This window comes from Tiliqua scincoides, chromosome 3 (assembly GCF_035046505.1).
Source record: "Tiliqua scincoides isolate rTilSci1 chromosome 3, rTilSci1.hap2, whole genome shotgun sequence".
NCBI lineage: Eukaryota > Metazoa > Chordata > Lepidosauria > Squamata > Scincidae > Tiliqua > Tiliqua scincoides.
The window spans coordinates 95,348,927-95,366,083 of NC_089823.1; the positions used below are offsets into that span (position 1 = coordinate 95,348,927).

The 17,157-nt window shown below is 44.0% G+C and overlaps 1 protein-coding gene across 1 annotated transcript in view; it reads right to left on the minus strand.

Annotated features, from left to right (window-relative positions):
* Nucleotides 1–17,157, minus strand: part of TMEM255B (transmembrane protein 255B) — a 59,347-nt gene that overhangs the window by 15,638 nt on the left and 26,552 nt on the right. The window contains exon 4 of the mRNA XM_066621341.1: nucleotides 13,019–13,108. Within this exon, the coding sequence (XP_066477438.1) occupies nucleotides 13,019–13,108 (90 nt within the window). The remainder of the gene's footprint in view (nucleotides 1–13,018; nucleotides 13,109–17,157) is intronic.

The window sequence follows — 17,157 nt, forward strand, 5'->3', positions numbered from 1 at the left end:
TCAGCCAAACACAGGCATTTGTCACATGCTCACATTATTGTTTTGTAGGCGCCCAGGAAAACGTGAAATGTACCTGTGAATAGCCAAAATATATGAACCTTAGCTCTGTTTTTAAAGGTGCTTCAACATATATAATCATGCTGAATCATGTTTGTATTCAGAATTCAAAAGGAGGGAGGGAGATCTTAGCTAGCGACTATGTCTATCGCTAATTTTAAGCAGCTTTTGTTTCCACAGCCAAGATGGGTAAACAAGGATTTGTAATAAGAAAAAGGGTAGCAAAGTCAGAAAAGGTATTTAGCAGAAAAGTAACTTGCTTGCAGTGGGAGCAATTTTTGTTAAAAAATTCCATGTCTGTTTGCACGTTCATCCAGAAAGAGCATGCGCAAGGACTTTTCACTACAAATTTAGAAAAGAATCACTATTTGTGTGGCCAGTCCTCAATCACAAGGAAGGCTACTCAATGCAAACACTACGTATCATCTAGAGATATAGAACTTCTTTGTATTCAACGTATTGTTTGCTTAAGAGATTTGAATCTGGCTGGCTGTTCAGCCAGCAACAATCACGTCAAAGGAAAAAAATGTAGAGAGGGTAAGGCCTCCATCTCATCAGGCCCCACATTCACCAAGCAAGTTGTCAGAGCTTGCTGGTTATTGCCCCAGCAAACTTTGTTATCCACTTCATGCTGCCCAGCTGTATGGTTTATCATACCAACAGTGACCAGCAGAGGATTATGACTTGTTACCTCACCCTTGCCGGGGCTCAAATGGTCAAAAAAGGTGCATAAGATGCAACCTCCTAAGCCCTGGATGCCATGGAATGAAGGCCTCGCATTGATTGCAAGGGGAAATGGCAAAATGAGGAGAGGGACCCCACCAACCTGCTACGGATTGAGCTGGACCAGTCTGTGCGCCACTCCCCTTTCTGCATGCTTTGAACAGCTCAACATGCTCTGCTTTTCTGGTTCATTTCAGACCAATACTGGGTGAGTGAGGATGCTGCACCCAGGGCAACCATAACTGAAGGGAAGAGAATTGTGGTTCCCTCTTAAGCTATCAGCCCAATCCTAACCTTCCCAGCACCTGGAGGAGCAGCGACACCAAAACGACTACCACTGTATCCAGTGAGCACCAGGAAGCTGCCAGGAGTCTTCTCGGGGAAAGCCACAAGCCCTGCAATGGAGCTTCTCAAGTCTGCACCAGCTACTTTGCCAGTGCAGACTTGAGACACTCCGTGTTGGGTCTTCTGGTCCAACTCTGAGTTCAGGATCTGGTGGAGCAGAGCTTCACCGGTCCCACCCCCCACCCCCCTAGAAGCAGCACTGCCACCCAGAGGTAACCCCCTGGCAGCAGCACATCCTCCTGTTGCCAGGGCTGGGCCCGGTGACTGAATGGCGTGGGCTCAGTGCCAGCGCTCCCTACTCACTGGGTGCTGTAAACATGCTTTATGGCAAGTTTACGGCACCCACTGCCGATGCTAGGGTTCAGCGTTGGCACTAGGTAAATTTAGGATTTAGCCCTAAGGCAGCTGAACTGACGAAACTGGTGGGTGTGGGAGGGTGGGAATGATCACTATCTGAAAATCTTCATTACTGTAGAGATGCAACTGACAGAATCAAAGGTTTTATTAAGCAGCACCATTGGTGGAATAGCTTTGAAAACAATAAAGATTACCAACCTTCTTGTATTAGCAGCACCCCTTGCCCTACACCTTTGAAAGCTGCTTGACAGCAACACAGCTAGATAGCCAGCAAATGACTCAGGCTGGAGGCCTGAAGTGGTGTATACAACATGGGCATTTCTCACTATGCTACATCAGCTCTAAACTAAGCAAAGTTACAGTGCTGTTGGTTTGTTTTGTTTGCTTGTTTATTTTTTAATTAAATTAAAAATCAAACCTAAGTGGGGTGTACCATATGAAAGTGTTTGAGGTTTCAATACTACAAAGAGCATGTGCGCCCTCTAGAGGAAGATAAGTGTATCCTCTGCAGAAGTTAAAAAGTGTGATTCAGAAAGCAGAAACTTTGATTGGGTTGAAGATTTATGTTTAGACTGGTTGTTCCAAAATCAGTGTGACCATCTCCTGTCTTTTGCCATTTTTAACCACTTCTCAGACAAAGCAGAAAAATTTAGGTGGTTAACTTTTCAGTTTGGAGTGAAGGGTGGGGTTAAATTTTTGTACCTGTTAAAAGTATTTATTACTTGTCCAGGTTTTTTGAGACTCAGCAAGTTAGGAAAATTAAATAAAATTAAAAAGAGTGACTGACAGTATCTTGAAGACACGTTTTTATCTTGGTTCTAGCCAAGTTTCAGTTGCTTGAGAAACACTAATCTAAGCAGATCACTGGGTTTGCTGCACGATCACGGAGGGATGTCAAGGCACATAAAAGTTCTTTATGAGTCAGCTAAGATGGTACCAGCTGTGCAAGACCAGCTGACCAAGAAGGAGAACACATGCTTCCCCTTCACTCCATGTACAATTCATCCCCACGCAGTCAAGTGAGGATTGTATTGGCAACCTTCAGTCTCGAAAGACTATGGTATCGCGCTCTGAAAGGTGGTTCTGGCACAGCGTCTAGTGTGGCTGAAAAGGCCAATCCGGGAGTGACAATCCCTTCCACACCGGGAGCAAGTGCAGTCTGTCCCTGGTCTGTCTCCCTGGCTATGGGCCTTCCTTCTTTGCCTCTTAGCCTCAGACTGTTGGCAAAGTGTCTCTTCAAACTGGGAAAGGCCATGCTGCACAGCCTGCCTCCAAGCGGGCCGCTCAGAGGCCAGGGTTTCCCACTTGTTGAGGTCCATCCCTAAGGCCTTCAGATCCCTCTTGCAGATGTCCTTGTATCGCAGCTGTGGTCTACCTGTAGGGCGCTTTCCTTGCACGAGTTCTCCATAGAGGAGATCCTTTGGGATCCGGCCATCATCCATTCTCACGACATGACCAAGCCAACGCAGGCGTCTCTGTTTCAGCAGTGAATACATGCTAGGGATTCCAGCTCGTTCCAGGACTGTGTTGTTTGGAACTTTGTCCTGCCAGGTGATGCCGAGGATGCGTCGGAGGCAGCGCATGTGGAAAGCGCTCAGTTTCCTCTCCTGTTGTGGGCGAAGAGTCCATGACTCGCTGCAGTACAGAAGTGTACTCAGGACGCAAGCTCTGTAGACCTGGATCTTGCTATGTTCCGTCAGCTTCTTGTTGGACCAGACTCTCTTTGTGAGTCTGGAAAACGTGGTAGCTGCTTTACCGATGCGCCTGTTTAGCTCGGCATCGAGAGAATGAGTGTCGGAGATCGTTGAGCCAAGGTACACAAAGTCATGGACAACCTCCAGTTCATGCTCAGAGATTGTAATGCAGGGAGGTGAGTCCACATCCTGAACCATGACCTGTGTTTTCTTCAGGCTGATTGTCAGTCCAAAATCTTGGCAGGCCTTGCTAAAACGATCCATGAGCTGCTGGAGATCTTTGGCAGAGTGGGTAGTGACAGCGGCATCGTCGGCAAAGAGGAAGTCACGCAGACATTTCAGCTGGACTTTGGATTTTGCTCTCAGTCTGGAGAGGTTGAAGAGCTTTCCGTCTGATCTGGTCCGGAGATAGATGCCTTCTGTTGCAGTTCCAAAGGCCTGCTTCAGCAGGACAGCGAAGAAAATCCCAAACAAGGTTGGTGCAAGAACACAGCCCTGCTTCACTCCGCTTCGGATGTCAAAAGGGTCTGATGTGGAGCCATCGAAGACAACAGTGCCCTTCATGTCCTTGTGGAAGGATCTGATGATGCTGAGGAGCCTGGGTGGACATCCAATCTTGGGGAGAATCTTGAAGAGGCCGTCTCTGCTGACCAGGTCGAAAGCCTTTGTGAGATCTATGAAGGCTATAAAGAGTGGCTGTCGTTGTTCCCTGCATTTCTCCTGCAGTTGTCTAAGGGAGAATACCATATCAGTGGTGGACCTGTTGGCTCGGAATCCACACTGCGATTCTGGATAGACGCTCTCTGCAAGTACCTGGAGCCTCTTTAGTACAACTCGGTACAAGTGAGGATGAGTACAAGTGAGGATGAGGGTGGAACATCTGAACTGTCCCCTAATTGGACAGTTGAAAAAAGTAGCATGAGAACCACGTAATGAGGATAGGGTTTGGACATTTCACACTTTTCCCTGTGAGCAGTGGTTCTCAAACTGTGCGCTGCAACACCTTAGGGCACCATGGCACACTCACAGGAATGTCACAGGGTGTTCCTGGTTGGCCTTCCTACTGACTCTCCCAGGCGCCACTAATTTGGATCTCGTGAGATTTGGGCATCACCCTCTTGGATCTTGTGAGATCCAAGATTCAGGCACCCAGTTGAACCAGGAAGACTGTAGGGGCACCATGACCCCAGTAAATTTGAGAACTGCTGCCCTGCAGGGATGAAATGCTGAGGGGAAGGGCAAGATATGCGTAGGTACACTGCTCATGTATTTAGGCACCTGGCCAAATTATAAATATATGCATGTTTCCAGTATTTTTTCTTGGATTACAAAATATGTACATCTGTTAAATTTGGTCTCGTGACAATGGGCAAAAAATAAAATCCCAACATTCATAATAGTTCTACAAATTTTATTTTAAAAATGTTATTACACAGGACTTGTGGAATGACATAAGAACATAAGAACAGCCCCACTGGATCAGGCCATAGGCCCATCTAGTCCAGCTTCCTGTATCTCACAGCGGCCCACCAAATGCCCCAGGGAGCACACCAGATAACAAGAGACCTCATCCTGGTGCCCTCCCCTACATCTGGCATTCTGACTTAACCCATTTCTAAAATCAGGAGGTTGCGCATACACATCATGGCTTGTACCCAATAATGGATTTTTCCTCCAGAAACTTGTCCAATCCCCTTTTAAAGGCGTCTAGGCTAGACGCCAGCACCACATCCTGTGGCAAGGAGTTCCACAGACCGACCACACGCTGAGTAAAGAAATATTTTCTTTTGTCTGTCCTAACCCGCCCAACACTCAATTTTAGTGGATGTTCCCTGGTTCTGGTATTATGTGAGAGTGTAAAGAGCATCTCCCTATCCACTCTGTCCATCCCCTGCATAATTTTGTATGTCTCAATCATGTCCCCCCTCAGGCGTCTCTTTTCTAGGCTGAAGAGGCCCAAATGCCGTAGCCTTTCCTCATAAGGAAGGTGCCCCAGCCCCGTAATCATCTTAGCTGCTCTCAAGGCAGTCTGTGACGTTTCCTTTTAAACATCATCACATACAATGTAAGAGCATTGTCAAATTTAAAAACAACTAGGCCACATAGCTTTAAAGAAAAATAAAATCAGAAATGAATTAAATTTACTTTTCCATCCACAATAATTAATCCTAATTTCATTCAAAAAAAAAAAAAAACTTGCTGTATGAGCCAGGCAATTACATTAATGACTCACTCAGGATGGAAGTGATATTAAAAATAATGAGCTATGGTTGTGCATCATGCACCACCACGGAGAAGGGAAAATCTGTCTAATGCCCTCCAGATTGGTTTGCTAATTTAATTGAGGGTAGGTACTGCATATTATCTGAGTTTGGTTTCCTATTACCTTACCATTTATCAAGGGGATTGTTTCTATTTTTATATAGAGGTAATAAAAAATTGTTTTCTGATAGCCCTGGCTTTCCCTAAAGATGTTAATACATTTAAGTGGTTAAAAAAAGGGAGGATGTGTGAGAAATGTGTCAGTTTAATGACCTGGAAAAAAAGCAAATCAAACAAAAAATCATTCCTTACAACAGATGTTGTGTCCGTTCCCCCCAATATGGTGCCTATGGATACATGTGCATTCACAGAAGTGTCTGGTAGCACCTACCTGCTCACCTATGTTGCTGCTCCCAGCTGCCCTGTGGGCTCAAAGTGTGAAAGAGGAAGTCTAGAGAGTGGAGGAGTGTGGAAGGTAGTGTGTCTCCCTCGATCCTTGCCTCTGCTTTCTCTTCCACTTCCTGCCCTGTAGTGCAGGATGAGCTTCAAAAAGAAGAGTGCTGAGGACGGCAGGCAGAAATGATGAGACACTGCCAAGGAAACTATGGCAAGGAGATGATGGGGGCGGCAGCAACAGTAGGGGAGGCAGAGGATGGCAGGGTGGATGTGGCAAGCCCCACTCCCTCAACAATTTGTGTCTAGCCCTGCCCCACCCTTTGGTGGCCAGTTTGCAGTGGCACTTGCTATTCCTTCTCAAAATCATTGGAGCACCCATAGGCTCCACAAGGTTGGAAAGTACTACCTTACACCAAGAACAGCAGGGTATCTATCACACTCTGAACAGAATCCCCATGATGTATCTTGCTCTCAGGCCACTTCTAGACAGTTTCTTTTTCCTAGTCTAGGATTTTCATACTTGTTCACACAATGTCATCAGCTACCCCTTCCTGTTTTTACCCATGCTTAAATTGTTTCATTTATTAACACAGAAAATCCAACTGTTTTAGCAACAGCAGTTACAGCATTGCAGCGATCACACATGTTGACAGCTGCTCCATCTTTTTTGAGAAGCATATGCCCAGATACAACAGAAACAGGAGAAGTTAAAGGGGAAGGGTTGGTCATGCCATATCTACTTCAGTGTGAAAGGACACTGAAATTCCACATGTGACTGCAAGTGGAAAAGCAATGACTGGCTGATACTACAATGTCTGGAAGTGCCCTAAAATATTGGACATGTTCTAGAATGAAAAGTTCATTTTGATAATCCCCTTTCATTCTAAGTCATATCCACCAGGTGGCACCATGGAATTCAACAATTCCTAGAAAGCATTCACAGTGAAAGAGATTCAACTAGTAAAGATCTTCCCACTGAACACATCTCTCAAGTATTTGCAAATTAACTCAGACTACTTACCATGTGATAGACAAGAAAGAGAAGCAACTATATTGATTTATTAGTAGCTGTCACCCACAAGACTGTCATTCTGTAGCACAACTCAATTCCGCAACGGATGAATGCCAGGTTTCATGTTTGCACAGACATACATTCATATAGTGCAAGGATTGAAGCTTCAGCTGGAAACTTCATGCTTTAAGAGTGCATGTGTTGAGGTCCACACATTCTTTTCAACAACAACAGGGATTATGAATGTGCATATCTGAAACCTATGAATTGGTCAGGCAAGGTACAGATAGTGGGAACCTTGCCTGGTCAGCTTGGGCCCTGAGAAGAACTTTCAGTCCTGGGTCCCAATGCGCATTGTAGACATCACCGAGGTCTAGTTCATGGTGGGCTCAACCCTAATGCTATACAACTTTTACATGCCTATGGTTCTATCTAAACCTAAAAATGATTTAAGGGCTCAACCTGGTACTTGGATTGACACAAGTTCGTTGTGCTGACCTGGGAGTGTCGCAAAAGTGTCATGAAGCACTTTTGCACCACTCTAAGGGGAGACAGACCAGTGCATGGATGTGCACCTGCCTCCCTGCACTGACATGGGCCCCAGAGAGAAGGTGAGTTGTGTTGGCCGAGCTCGGCCAACACAGGGGTTGGGAGGGCATGGGGATGGTGGGGAGGAGGTGGGAGGGAGGCATTTTGGGGCAGGGGGAGGGCAGGCAGCAGGCATTCTTGGGGGGGCAGGGAGCGGGAGGTAGGGCCAGGATCTGGCAGTTATGCTGGATCCTAGCCCTGTTCCCGGGCAGCGCAGAGCAGCCCCAGCGGCTCTGTTCTGCTCGGATCTGTGCCACCTCATCAGGCCTCATCAGGCACAGATCTGAGTAGACCCATTAGGGCCACTGCAGTACAACACAGGGTAAGGGGAAAGGTTTCCCTCAGATTATGCCACTTTTGGCCCCAAACTTGTGCCGGATGCAGCACAGGCCCATCGGCCTGCCTGTTTTCAGCACAAGTTAGGATTGCACCCAGAATTATATGATTTTTTTGCCCAGTACAAATTACATAGTGTGAGGACAGAAACTTCACATTAATGAAGTGCCTTCATAACTGAAGTGCAAGACTGCAAAGGTGGCTAATTCCTGACTCAAAGAGTGTTACTGTGCTTTTAGTGGCAGTTCAAGATGGAGAACTTTGGCACTGGCATTTTCCTCCTTGTGCAACACGATGAGAGCAGCTGTAGTTTGCTTATCATTTCCTGTCATGTGACTATCCATCCATCTGGGAGACTATTGGTAGAAAGAGCATAAATATTTGACTGAGGGGACAATCCTATGCATGTCTACTCAGAAGTAAGTCTCATTGTGTTCAGTAGGGCTTACTCTCAGGAAAGTGTGCATAGGATTTCAGCCTAAAATAAATAAAAACTATTAAAGACATGACAGAAGCCCCTTCAAGGATAGAAGTTGGCAGTCTTTGCTTCAGTTGGAAAATGTTGTGCCGTTATAGCCCCCACTTCCTGGGGAATACCTCTTTTTGATGCCCAAAACAAAGTACATTGTGAATAATATCTTGTTTTTAGGTAATTTAAAGTTTAATGTTTATCTGTATTTTATTCTGCATTTTAATGTATTAAATGTATTAATGTATTAAATACATGTATTAATGTATTTTATTCTGCATTTTAATGTATTAATTGTTAGCCGCCTTGGGTGCCCTTCGGGGAGAAAGACGGAATATAAATCTAATACACAAAATAATTAAATACAGAATAAATTTTCCACCTGATTTAGTCCTTTTCGCCTCCCCCACTTCTTTGATATATAGTCAAGCAGATGCTATGCAAATGCGTTCTAGTATTAAGTTCATGAGGGAACAATTGCAATATCACAAGGTGATGCTTAATTTCTAAAATGACAAATAAAGACTGACTGGATATTGCATGCTCTGCTCTGAAAGCCCCTTACCTGTAATCTCAGCCCTAAACTAAACTAGGCTAAACTAGGGTAAACTAGCCCTAAACTAGGCTAAGTTTGCAGACGACACCAAACTTTTCCGAGTGGTAAAGACCAGAAGTGATTGTGAGGAGCTCCAGAAGGATCTCTCCAGACTGGCAGAATGGGCAGCAAAATGGCAGATGCGCTTCAATGTCAGTAAGTGTAAAGTCATGCACATTGGGGCAAAAAAATCAAAACTTTAGATATAGGCTGATGGGTTCTGAGCTGTCTGTGACAGATCAGGAGAGAGATCTTGGGGTGGTGGTGGACAGGTCGATGAAAGTGTCGACCCAATGTGCAGTGGCAGTGAAGAAGGCCAATTCTATGCTTGGGATCATTAGGAAGGGTATTGAGAACAAAACGGTTAGTATTATAATGCCGTTGTACAAATCAATGGTAAGGCCACACCTGGAGTATTGTGTCCAGTTCTGGTCGCCGCATCTCAGAAAAGACATAGTGGAAATGGAAAAGGTGCAAAAGAGAGCGACTAAGATGATTACGGGGCTGGGGCACCTTCCTTATGAGGAAAGGCTACGGCGTTTGGGCCTCTTCAGCCTAGAAAAGAGACGCTTGAGGGGGGACATGATTGAGACATACAAAATTATGCAGGGGATGGACAGAGTGGATAGGGAGATGCTCTTTACACTCTCACATAATACCAGAACCAGGGGACATCCACTAAAATTGAGTGTTGGGCGGGTTAGGACAGACAAAAGAAAATATTTCTTTACTCAGCGCGTGGTCGGTCTGTGGAACTCCTTGCCACAGGATGTGGTGCTGGCGTCTAGCCTAGACGCCTTTAAAAGGGGATTGGACGAGTTTCTGGAGGAAAAATCCATTATGGGGTACAAGCCATGATGTGTATGCGCAACCTCCTGATTTTAGGAATGGGTTAAGTCAGAATGCCAGATGTAGGGGAGAGCACCAGGATGAGGTCTCTTGTTATCTGGTGTGCTCCCTGGGGCATTTGGTGGGCCGCTGTGAGATACAGGAAGCTGGACTAGATGGGCCTATGGCCTGATCCAGTGGGGCTGTTCTTATGTTCTTATGTTCTTAAACACAGCTCAAATAACACATGGTTTTTACTACATAATGCTTGGTGCTTCTTTCTTTCCTTGCTTGATTGGTTTACCCTCTCTGGTTTCTTCTGGAAACTTATATTACCTTTCCCTGGTAATCTACCTCACAGCAGCAGGAGCAGCCAGGTTTCTATGTAAGGGGCAGCCAGGTTTCTATGCTTCCACTGGTAGCAATAAATGTACATACTGTGGTAGACAACAGGCCCCATGATTGAGGTGGGAGCTGGACTCCAGTTTACAAGCTGTCCACCATTTGAGGATAAAATCTTTTTCAGGTGATAAGATGAATAGGTAACCCTTGAAAGCCTATTTATTCCTAGCTGTAGAAAGGATCGCAAGGCAAAGCAACCTTTTTTTTTCTATCTAATAAGAAAAAAATGCTGTGGTGGAAGCAGTATTTTGTTTTGCAAAGATATCAGTTCGCAGTATGTAAGGGCCATCTCTTCTGCTAGGTAACAATATACCAGCACCAAACATGATTCGCTGATAATGGATTCTTGCAATATCCTTTTTTTCTGAACTAATATAATTACAAACTACTTTCAGTTGTATTTGTCTCATTTGATTCAGGGATTTTACTTTTGTTTTAAGGTGAAAAATGGTTTTGAATATACCAATGCTGGATGGAATGTTACAGCAAATCACACTTGAATTATCATTTCTCAAATGAGATGGGTACTATCAACCACTTTTACATCAGCTTCTAATTTTGCAAGTGATTTTCTACAGAGCTTTTTATTGTGAAGTGTTTTTCCCCTGAATGCGACAAACCTCTCTCTCTCTCTCTCTCACACACACACACACAAGGAATGCTGCAGCATTTTAACTAAATTTATAGCAACTTCACATGTAGAAATAAGGGATTCTCCTTCCATTTCATCTTATCCTGTTTTTAAAAACACAAGAAGTACTTTATTAAGAATAGGAGACAACAAATGTTTTATTATTTTGCCCTTTGCTTTTTAAAGAAGCAGAACAAATGAACAAAATATACTCTCTGCTTAAAGAAAAAGGTCTGCGGAGGCAAGATTTCTTCCAATGCTGGAATATGTGTTTCATTTCCATCTCTTTCTAATGAAATCATGATTGAAGCACAAATAATATGTCATATTCTATATTTCACTAAGGTTAAGGGTGTTAAGGTTATATTTCACAGAGTAGTACTCCATTACACTACCCCATCACTGCATATTTGTTCCACTATTTCCTCATAATGTTTTCTCACGATTTGAGCTCATTTAAAGAAAATGTTCTCCATGCACTGAATTTCTGTCTCCCCACATTTTGGGGACAAGGAAAGGAAAAACTATTTTTGGAGAATTGTTTTATATTTTATTGTAGGAGTGGGCAGAATGTTTCAAATGTTCCCATATTCCAGTGCTATTCAAACTGGGGCGTCACGACGCCACAACCTGAGGGCCCTGGTCTCTGCCCCCTTAAGGGGTGGGGCAGCCGAGAGGCGGGAGGAAGGCAGCGGCGCGATCCCCAGGATTGCGCTGCTCAGGGGGCTGCAGGGGCTTGGGTGCGCTTACCCAAGCCTCCTGCAGCTTCCCTGGGGTGCAGGGAGCCCGGCGCGACTCCTGGCAGGGCTCCCCGCAGCAGGGAAAGTGGATGTGGAGCGATCGAGAGTTTGAGAACCACTGCCATATTCTGTACATTAAACTTAAAAAATATTCTGGATAGATAAGAAGATTGCCTTTATGGAATTCCTGAGTCTTAAATAGCTTCTCTGACTCAGTTTCATATCTTGAACCGTCTCAAGTTTCTTGTTCTCCTAAAGCTTTAGAGAGCTAGAGTGTTCCAGTGGCCAAAACTGTGAACAAAGAAGTCCTAGGTTCAAATCTCATCCTTGTAATAAACTCAGTAGTTACCTCAGAAATAAACACATTGAGTCACTATCTCTCAGTTCAGGACCCTCCTCTCATCTGTAATATGTAATCCGTCCTGAAAGGAGAAAAGGGCATGAATTGCTGAGGTCAGGTCAGATGAGGTGCAGCTGGTGTACCAGGCGAAGCTGGATAAAATATACTCCTGGCCACCACTTCCACCTGAACACTCAGAAGGAGGGTTGGACCCAGGATTACCCACAAGGTGCAAATCTGCTGCTTCTGAGGGACTGAAACCCCATCCAGAACAGGTTGCACACCTCCAGCCAGACTGTCCCCCAACCAGCAGTAGCTTCATTTCTTCTAGTTAAACTTCAGTGTGTTCACCCTCAACCAATTCAAAACTATGTCCAGTCATTAACTCCAGAATATCAACTGCAACCTAGGATCAGAAGATGGAAATGAGAGAAAAAAGGGATATCATCAGCATACTGATGACACATGAGCCCACATTTCCAGAGGACATCACTCAGTGGTTTCATGTAGGTGTTGAAAGGCACAAGGGTCCCTATGTCCCTTGGGGATCCTTTGGAGGGATCCTGTGGGGGTCCCTCTAGAAGGATGAAGCTCCTTCCTTCTTCCCAGACATACCTCAGCTGGTACATGAACTCCAGAGAGCTCCAAAGCACCAGAGAGCCATCTTCGTGGTGTGAACAATGGTGGTTAAAAGGTGTGCTTGAATTGAACTTTGGAGCATGTATTCCCCTCTCCTTAGTTAACAAAGCAATTCCTTCCCTTGAATACCCTTTCCCATGGACTGTTGAAAATTAAATTTTAAAAAAACACGACTCTTGTAGTGTAATCTTTGGGACTTTGGCGTGAATCTTTGGGTCTGCATGAGCAGCTGGTGTGCACCTGGGACCTCCACTCATTTTTCCCAGCAGTCCTGCAGCACACAACACTGGCATGCCTTTTGCAAGGCTGCACCAGGACTTATGATGATAGATCATAAGTCCTGCTCCTGTAAGCCCAGGATAGGACTGGGCTGCCCACTGCAATCTCATACAGAACTGCTTATGCATACATTCTATTGAACTCTTGGGAACTTACTTCTGCATGCCCATGAGCAGGACCTGGCTGCATGCTTCTCCAAAAGATTCTGTCTTGGTCCAGTGAATCAAATAATTAGATTTTCATAGCAACCAAAACAAAACAAATGTGTGGCATAAAAATGTGTGTGTTGCCCAGGAAAGAGAAGAATATCAAAAGATATACTTACTATGTGTCGTGCTGCAAACACACCATCAACAATTGCACAAGAGAATGCAGCTACCACTCCAAAACTGATAAACACGATGGACGCTATCAGCTAAAAAAGAGAGAAGTGGGTTTAATTATGTGTACCATGCAGTTACTGAAACCTTATTATGAAATATTATTCTAACACCTGCATTGCTTCTTGTATGTGCCTGGTTGTCAGTTTATACAGTAATACTGTAGAGAAGGGAAGAACGTTACAAGGTGAGAAAGTAGAATTTCTGGCAAACGATGAAAACTTTGAATCTGACAACTAATCCAGCATATCAGAAGGTCTTCAACCTGTGCTTTATAAAATGAAAAACACTGTAGTTTTGTAATTAAGCCTTGGGATGTCTAAGTAAATATCAACAAGATATATGCCAGGTGATTCATTTAACTCTACAAAGAACCTGTTCAGATAATGAGATAGGTGTACCTATCACTTGATAACCCCTAAATTTATTATTAAAAAGTGCTGTAATTCAAAGCATCTCATCATTTATGAAAAAGGAATGTGTTCTTGTAAAGAGAAGCAAAGCGGAACGGGGGGGATTCCAACTTTAAATTATTCTTATGTGCCTGTATCATTTATTGTTATGAAGGTGTCATTTTTTTCACTTAAGTAAAGCCCAATGATTAGCATAATCTAGGCAAAGTAGGACAGACTCAGGACCTCGAATAGTGTGACAAATGCTTCCCCCTGATGTAGCAGCCTCTGCTCCTCCCAGTCCTTGGAGTAGAAAAGTAAAAGAGAGATGGAAGGGAAGAGAAAGTGTGGTGGAGAGGAACACTTTCGTTAAGCCCATCATTCTCCTTTCTTCCACATTAATAAACCAGTGAGAGGAGGAGCATGAGCTGGAACACAACCAATGGTACTGAATGAGTCAACAGGGTTGGGTGCCCTGCCCCCAATATGCTGCCTGAGGCAACTGCCTCACTGGCTTCATGGATGGGCCGGCCATTAGGTAAGGCTCAACATTTATGCAGAGAGACCAAGAGCCCAAGCTTATGGGCTCTGAGGGCCAGTGCTGAGCTCCAGTGCTGGGTGTTGTAAACGTGTCGAAAAGCACATTTAAGGCACCAGGAGTATAAGGAGTGCTTATAAAGAAACAGTCATCAATTAATGTACTCCAATGCTATGTCAATGTCTTCTATGTTGCAAAATCCCCACCCCCCCCAATCACAAATGTACTGAAACGTGAATGCTGTCTCTTACAGTGAAAAATTAAAATACATGAGATCTTGCACTGGTGCCCACTCCCTCGGCTATTAAGGTGGCTTATCGCTGTAGTGGGCACCAAGCCTCACAATTTATGCTCTGTCAGCCTATTCTTTCCAAAGGTCGTTGCTGTAATAGCGTTGCTGTAATTGAGACTTCACTCTTGGACTGTCACAGCAGAGGAGATATGACTGTGCTGTGGGTACTGGGTGTTCATTATTCATTAATGTCTATCCTAGCTGTAACACTTGCTACAATTACAATGGGTTTCTAATGAGAAAAGAATTTTGTAATCACCCAACCGCACAGTCATTCCTTGTGAGAGGGGGAAGCTATTCACAAGATCACTTAATTAGTTTCTCTTTAAATCTTTGTGGCATCCTGTTGTTTAAATGATCATCAGAATGGATAAGAAGTTGCAAAGGGTGCATTACTTCACTGTTCCAAGGAAGATTTAAGAAGGGCAGACTGCTGAATGTTATCAATATAATTGATTATGAAGATACTTCAGTCTAAAGAATCTACCAAAACAGATACAGATTAAAATGGTTTGGGGAGAACATCCTCATGAATATTGAAAGTGGTGAGACTAACAACTTTGGTGGGAATTTGACAACTCTAATTTTATGAACAAAAAGGTCATTGAAGTATATGAAAAATTACTATACTTCATTAAAAGATGTTGAACATTTTCCTTCGTACAAAAACTCAAGATCATGAGGGAAATTATTCAAAAAAGTACTTTTTTTTGTTTCGTGACTATAAAAAAATGTTAAGGAGAAAACTAACAATTTACATCAGAATGCAACTTTACAGGGTGGAAAAAATGCCAGCTTTGATGCAATAAAAGCTTAGCATGAATTTCAATGACTTTTTAAAATTTTAGGTTTTATACACTGACATGTCTATTTAAGTACTAAGCTGGGAAAGAAAATCACAAGTGCCTCAACTTCAGTATATCTTGACCACTCATTTATTGCCAGTATTCTGCAGCTGATTTAGGGATGCTATTTCAGCCCAAACAGACAAACACATGTTAAAAGAGAATGTGACGCAACAAATGTACTTGATGAAATGTACTTGATAAAATACAAAGTGAAAGGCAAAGGTGGCTGATGATTACAGCACAAGAAAGGTCAGAAATCTTTATATCTTCTCTCCTCCCATACTTCAATATTTCACTTTCTCATGATCTTTAAATGCTCCTATCTGGCCATTAGCAAAAGACAACCACTTTCCCACTTCCTCCTCCAAATACCATGTTCCAGACATACTTCAACTGCTACTGGAAAGACTTTTCAATCGTGGCCCCATGGCTTTGGAATTATCTTCAAGAAGAGGAGGGTTCATCAGTGTTTCTCCAAGTTGGCCCGCCAGCAAAAAGCCATTTGCATAGGGCAGCCAAGTAGGAACTAATAAACTGGATTTTAGAAAATGGTTTGCTGGATTGTTACTTTTAAAAGTTTATAGTGGGTATGCTTTTTGTAGTAATATTTTAATCGGTTTTATCTTACTGTGTTTCTTTATTATTACTTTTGTTTTAATTTTAATCTATCTGACACAGCAAGAGAGGCAAGATGTAAATAGTTAAACTAGATTACATGAAAAGACTGTATAAATATACATAGCCTACTTCATGAGCTAGAAAACAAATCAGTGTTCTTCCTCCAGACGAGGGAACAAATAAGCCGTGTCTATGGCCAGGGTTGACCCATCCATGAAGCCTACTGAGAGCCCAGTCCTAACCGATTTTCCAGCCCTGACCCAGTTACAATGCAGCCCGGAGGTAAGGGAACAAGTATTCCCTTAACTTGAGGCAGCCTCCGTGACTGCCTCCTCACCACAGGATACAGCGCATACCCTGTTGGCAATAATGCATCAGCGTTGGAAAGTTGGATAGGATTGGGCTCTGAAACAGTTGCCTCAGGCAGATTAGCAGGAGCCTCCCCACCTCTGTTCCCCCTCCCAGTGGAGGCCAGTTGGAGGAGCAGAGGCTAGTGCATCTCCTGGTAAGCATAGATGCAGCATTTGGTGCACTGCTTCAGGCACCAGGAGGTCTTGAGCTCGCCCCATCTGTGGCCATGTTCATGCTAGTAACTCTCCAGCCAGTGGCGTCACTAGGGTTCGCGTCACCTGGTGCAGGATGCTAGTGCGTCACCCCCCATGCAGTGTGCAAGGCAACACCCCTAGTGGTGGGCATGGTGATTACCAACACTCTGCCCCCACTCGTTTTTTGGCTGTACCTTTTGATAGAAAACATTCTGCATGAAAGTACGCACTGACTGATATATAACATGATCGTATTAGTCCTCCAAACCGATTTTAGTGATTTTGATCACTAGTGGTGTCACACACCCCCTCAGGGTGTCAACTTACTAACACCTTATTGCACCAGTTCTCAAATTTTTAGCACTGGGACTCACTTTTCAGAATGACAAGCTGTCCAAGACCCACTAGAAGTGACGTCATGGTGGAAGTGACATCATCAGGCAAATTAAAATAAATAAGTATAATTAAAGTACAACAAATAATTAAATAAGCAGAAGCCAGCCCTGGTCCACCAAGTGAATTTTCTCTGTAGCCTGCTTGCAATAACACCCCCCCCTTCTAAAAGTAAGGTTTTCAGCCCTACCCAGTGCCCAGTTCAATTTAAGAACTTCTGTTTAAACCAGATCACTGTCAGGATCCACCTGGCTTTGCAGGTCTCAAAAAGGTTCACCTTATCAGCTGAAGCCTCTGTTTTGATCCTTTTTGGGGGGGGAAGCTGCCTTCTGGAGCACTTGTTCAGCTGCAGGTGCATAGGATCAGGACCATTCTGGTAGCCTTGCACTCTCCTTCACCTGATCTTCCACACCAGCCAAGGCACGTTTGCTTACTCGCAAGTAAACGTGACCGTGAGG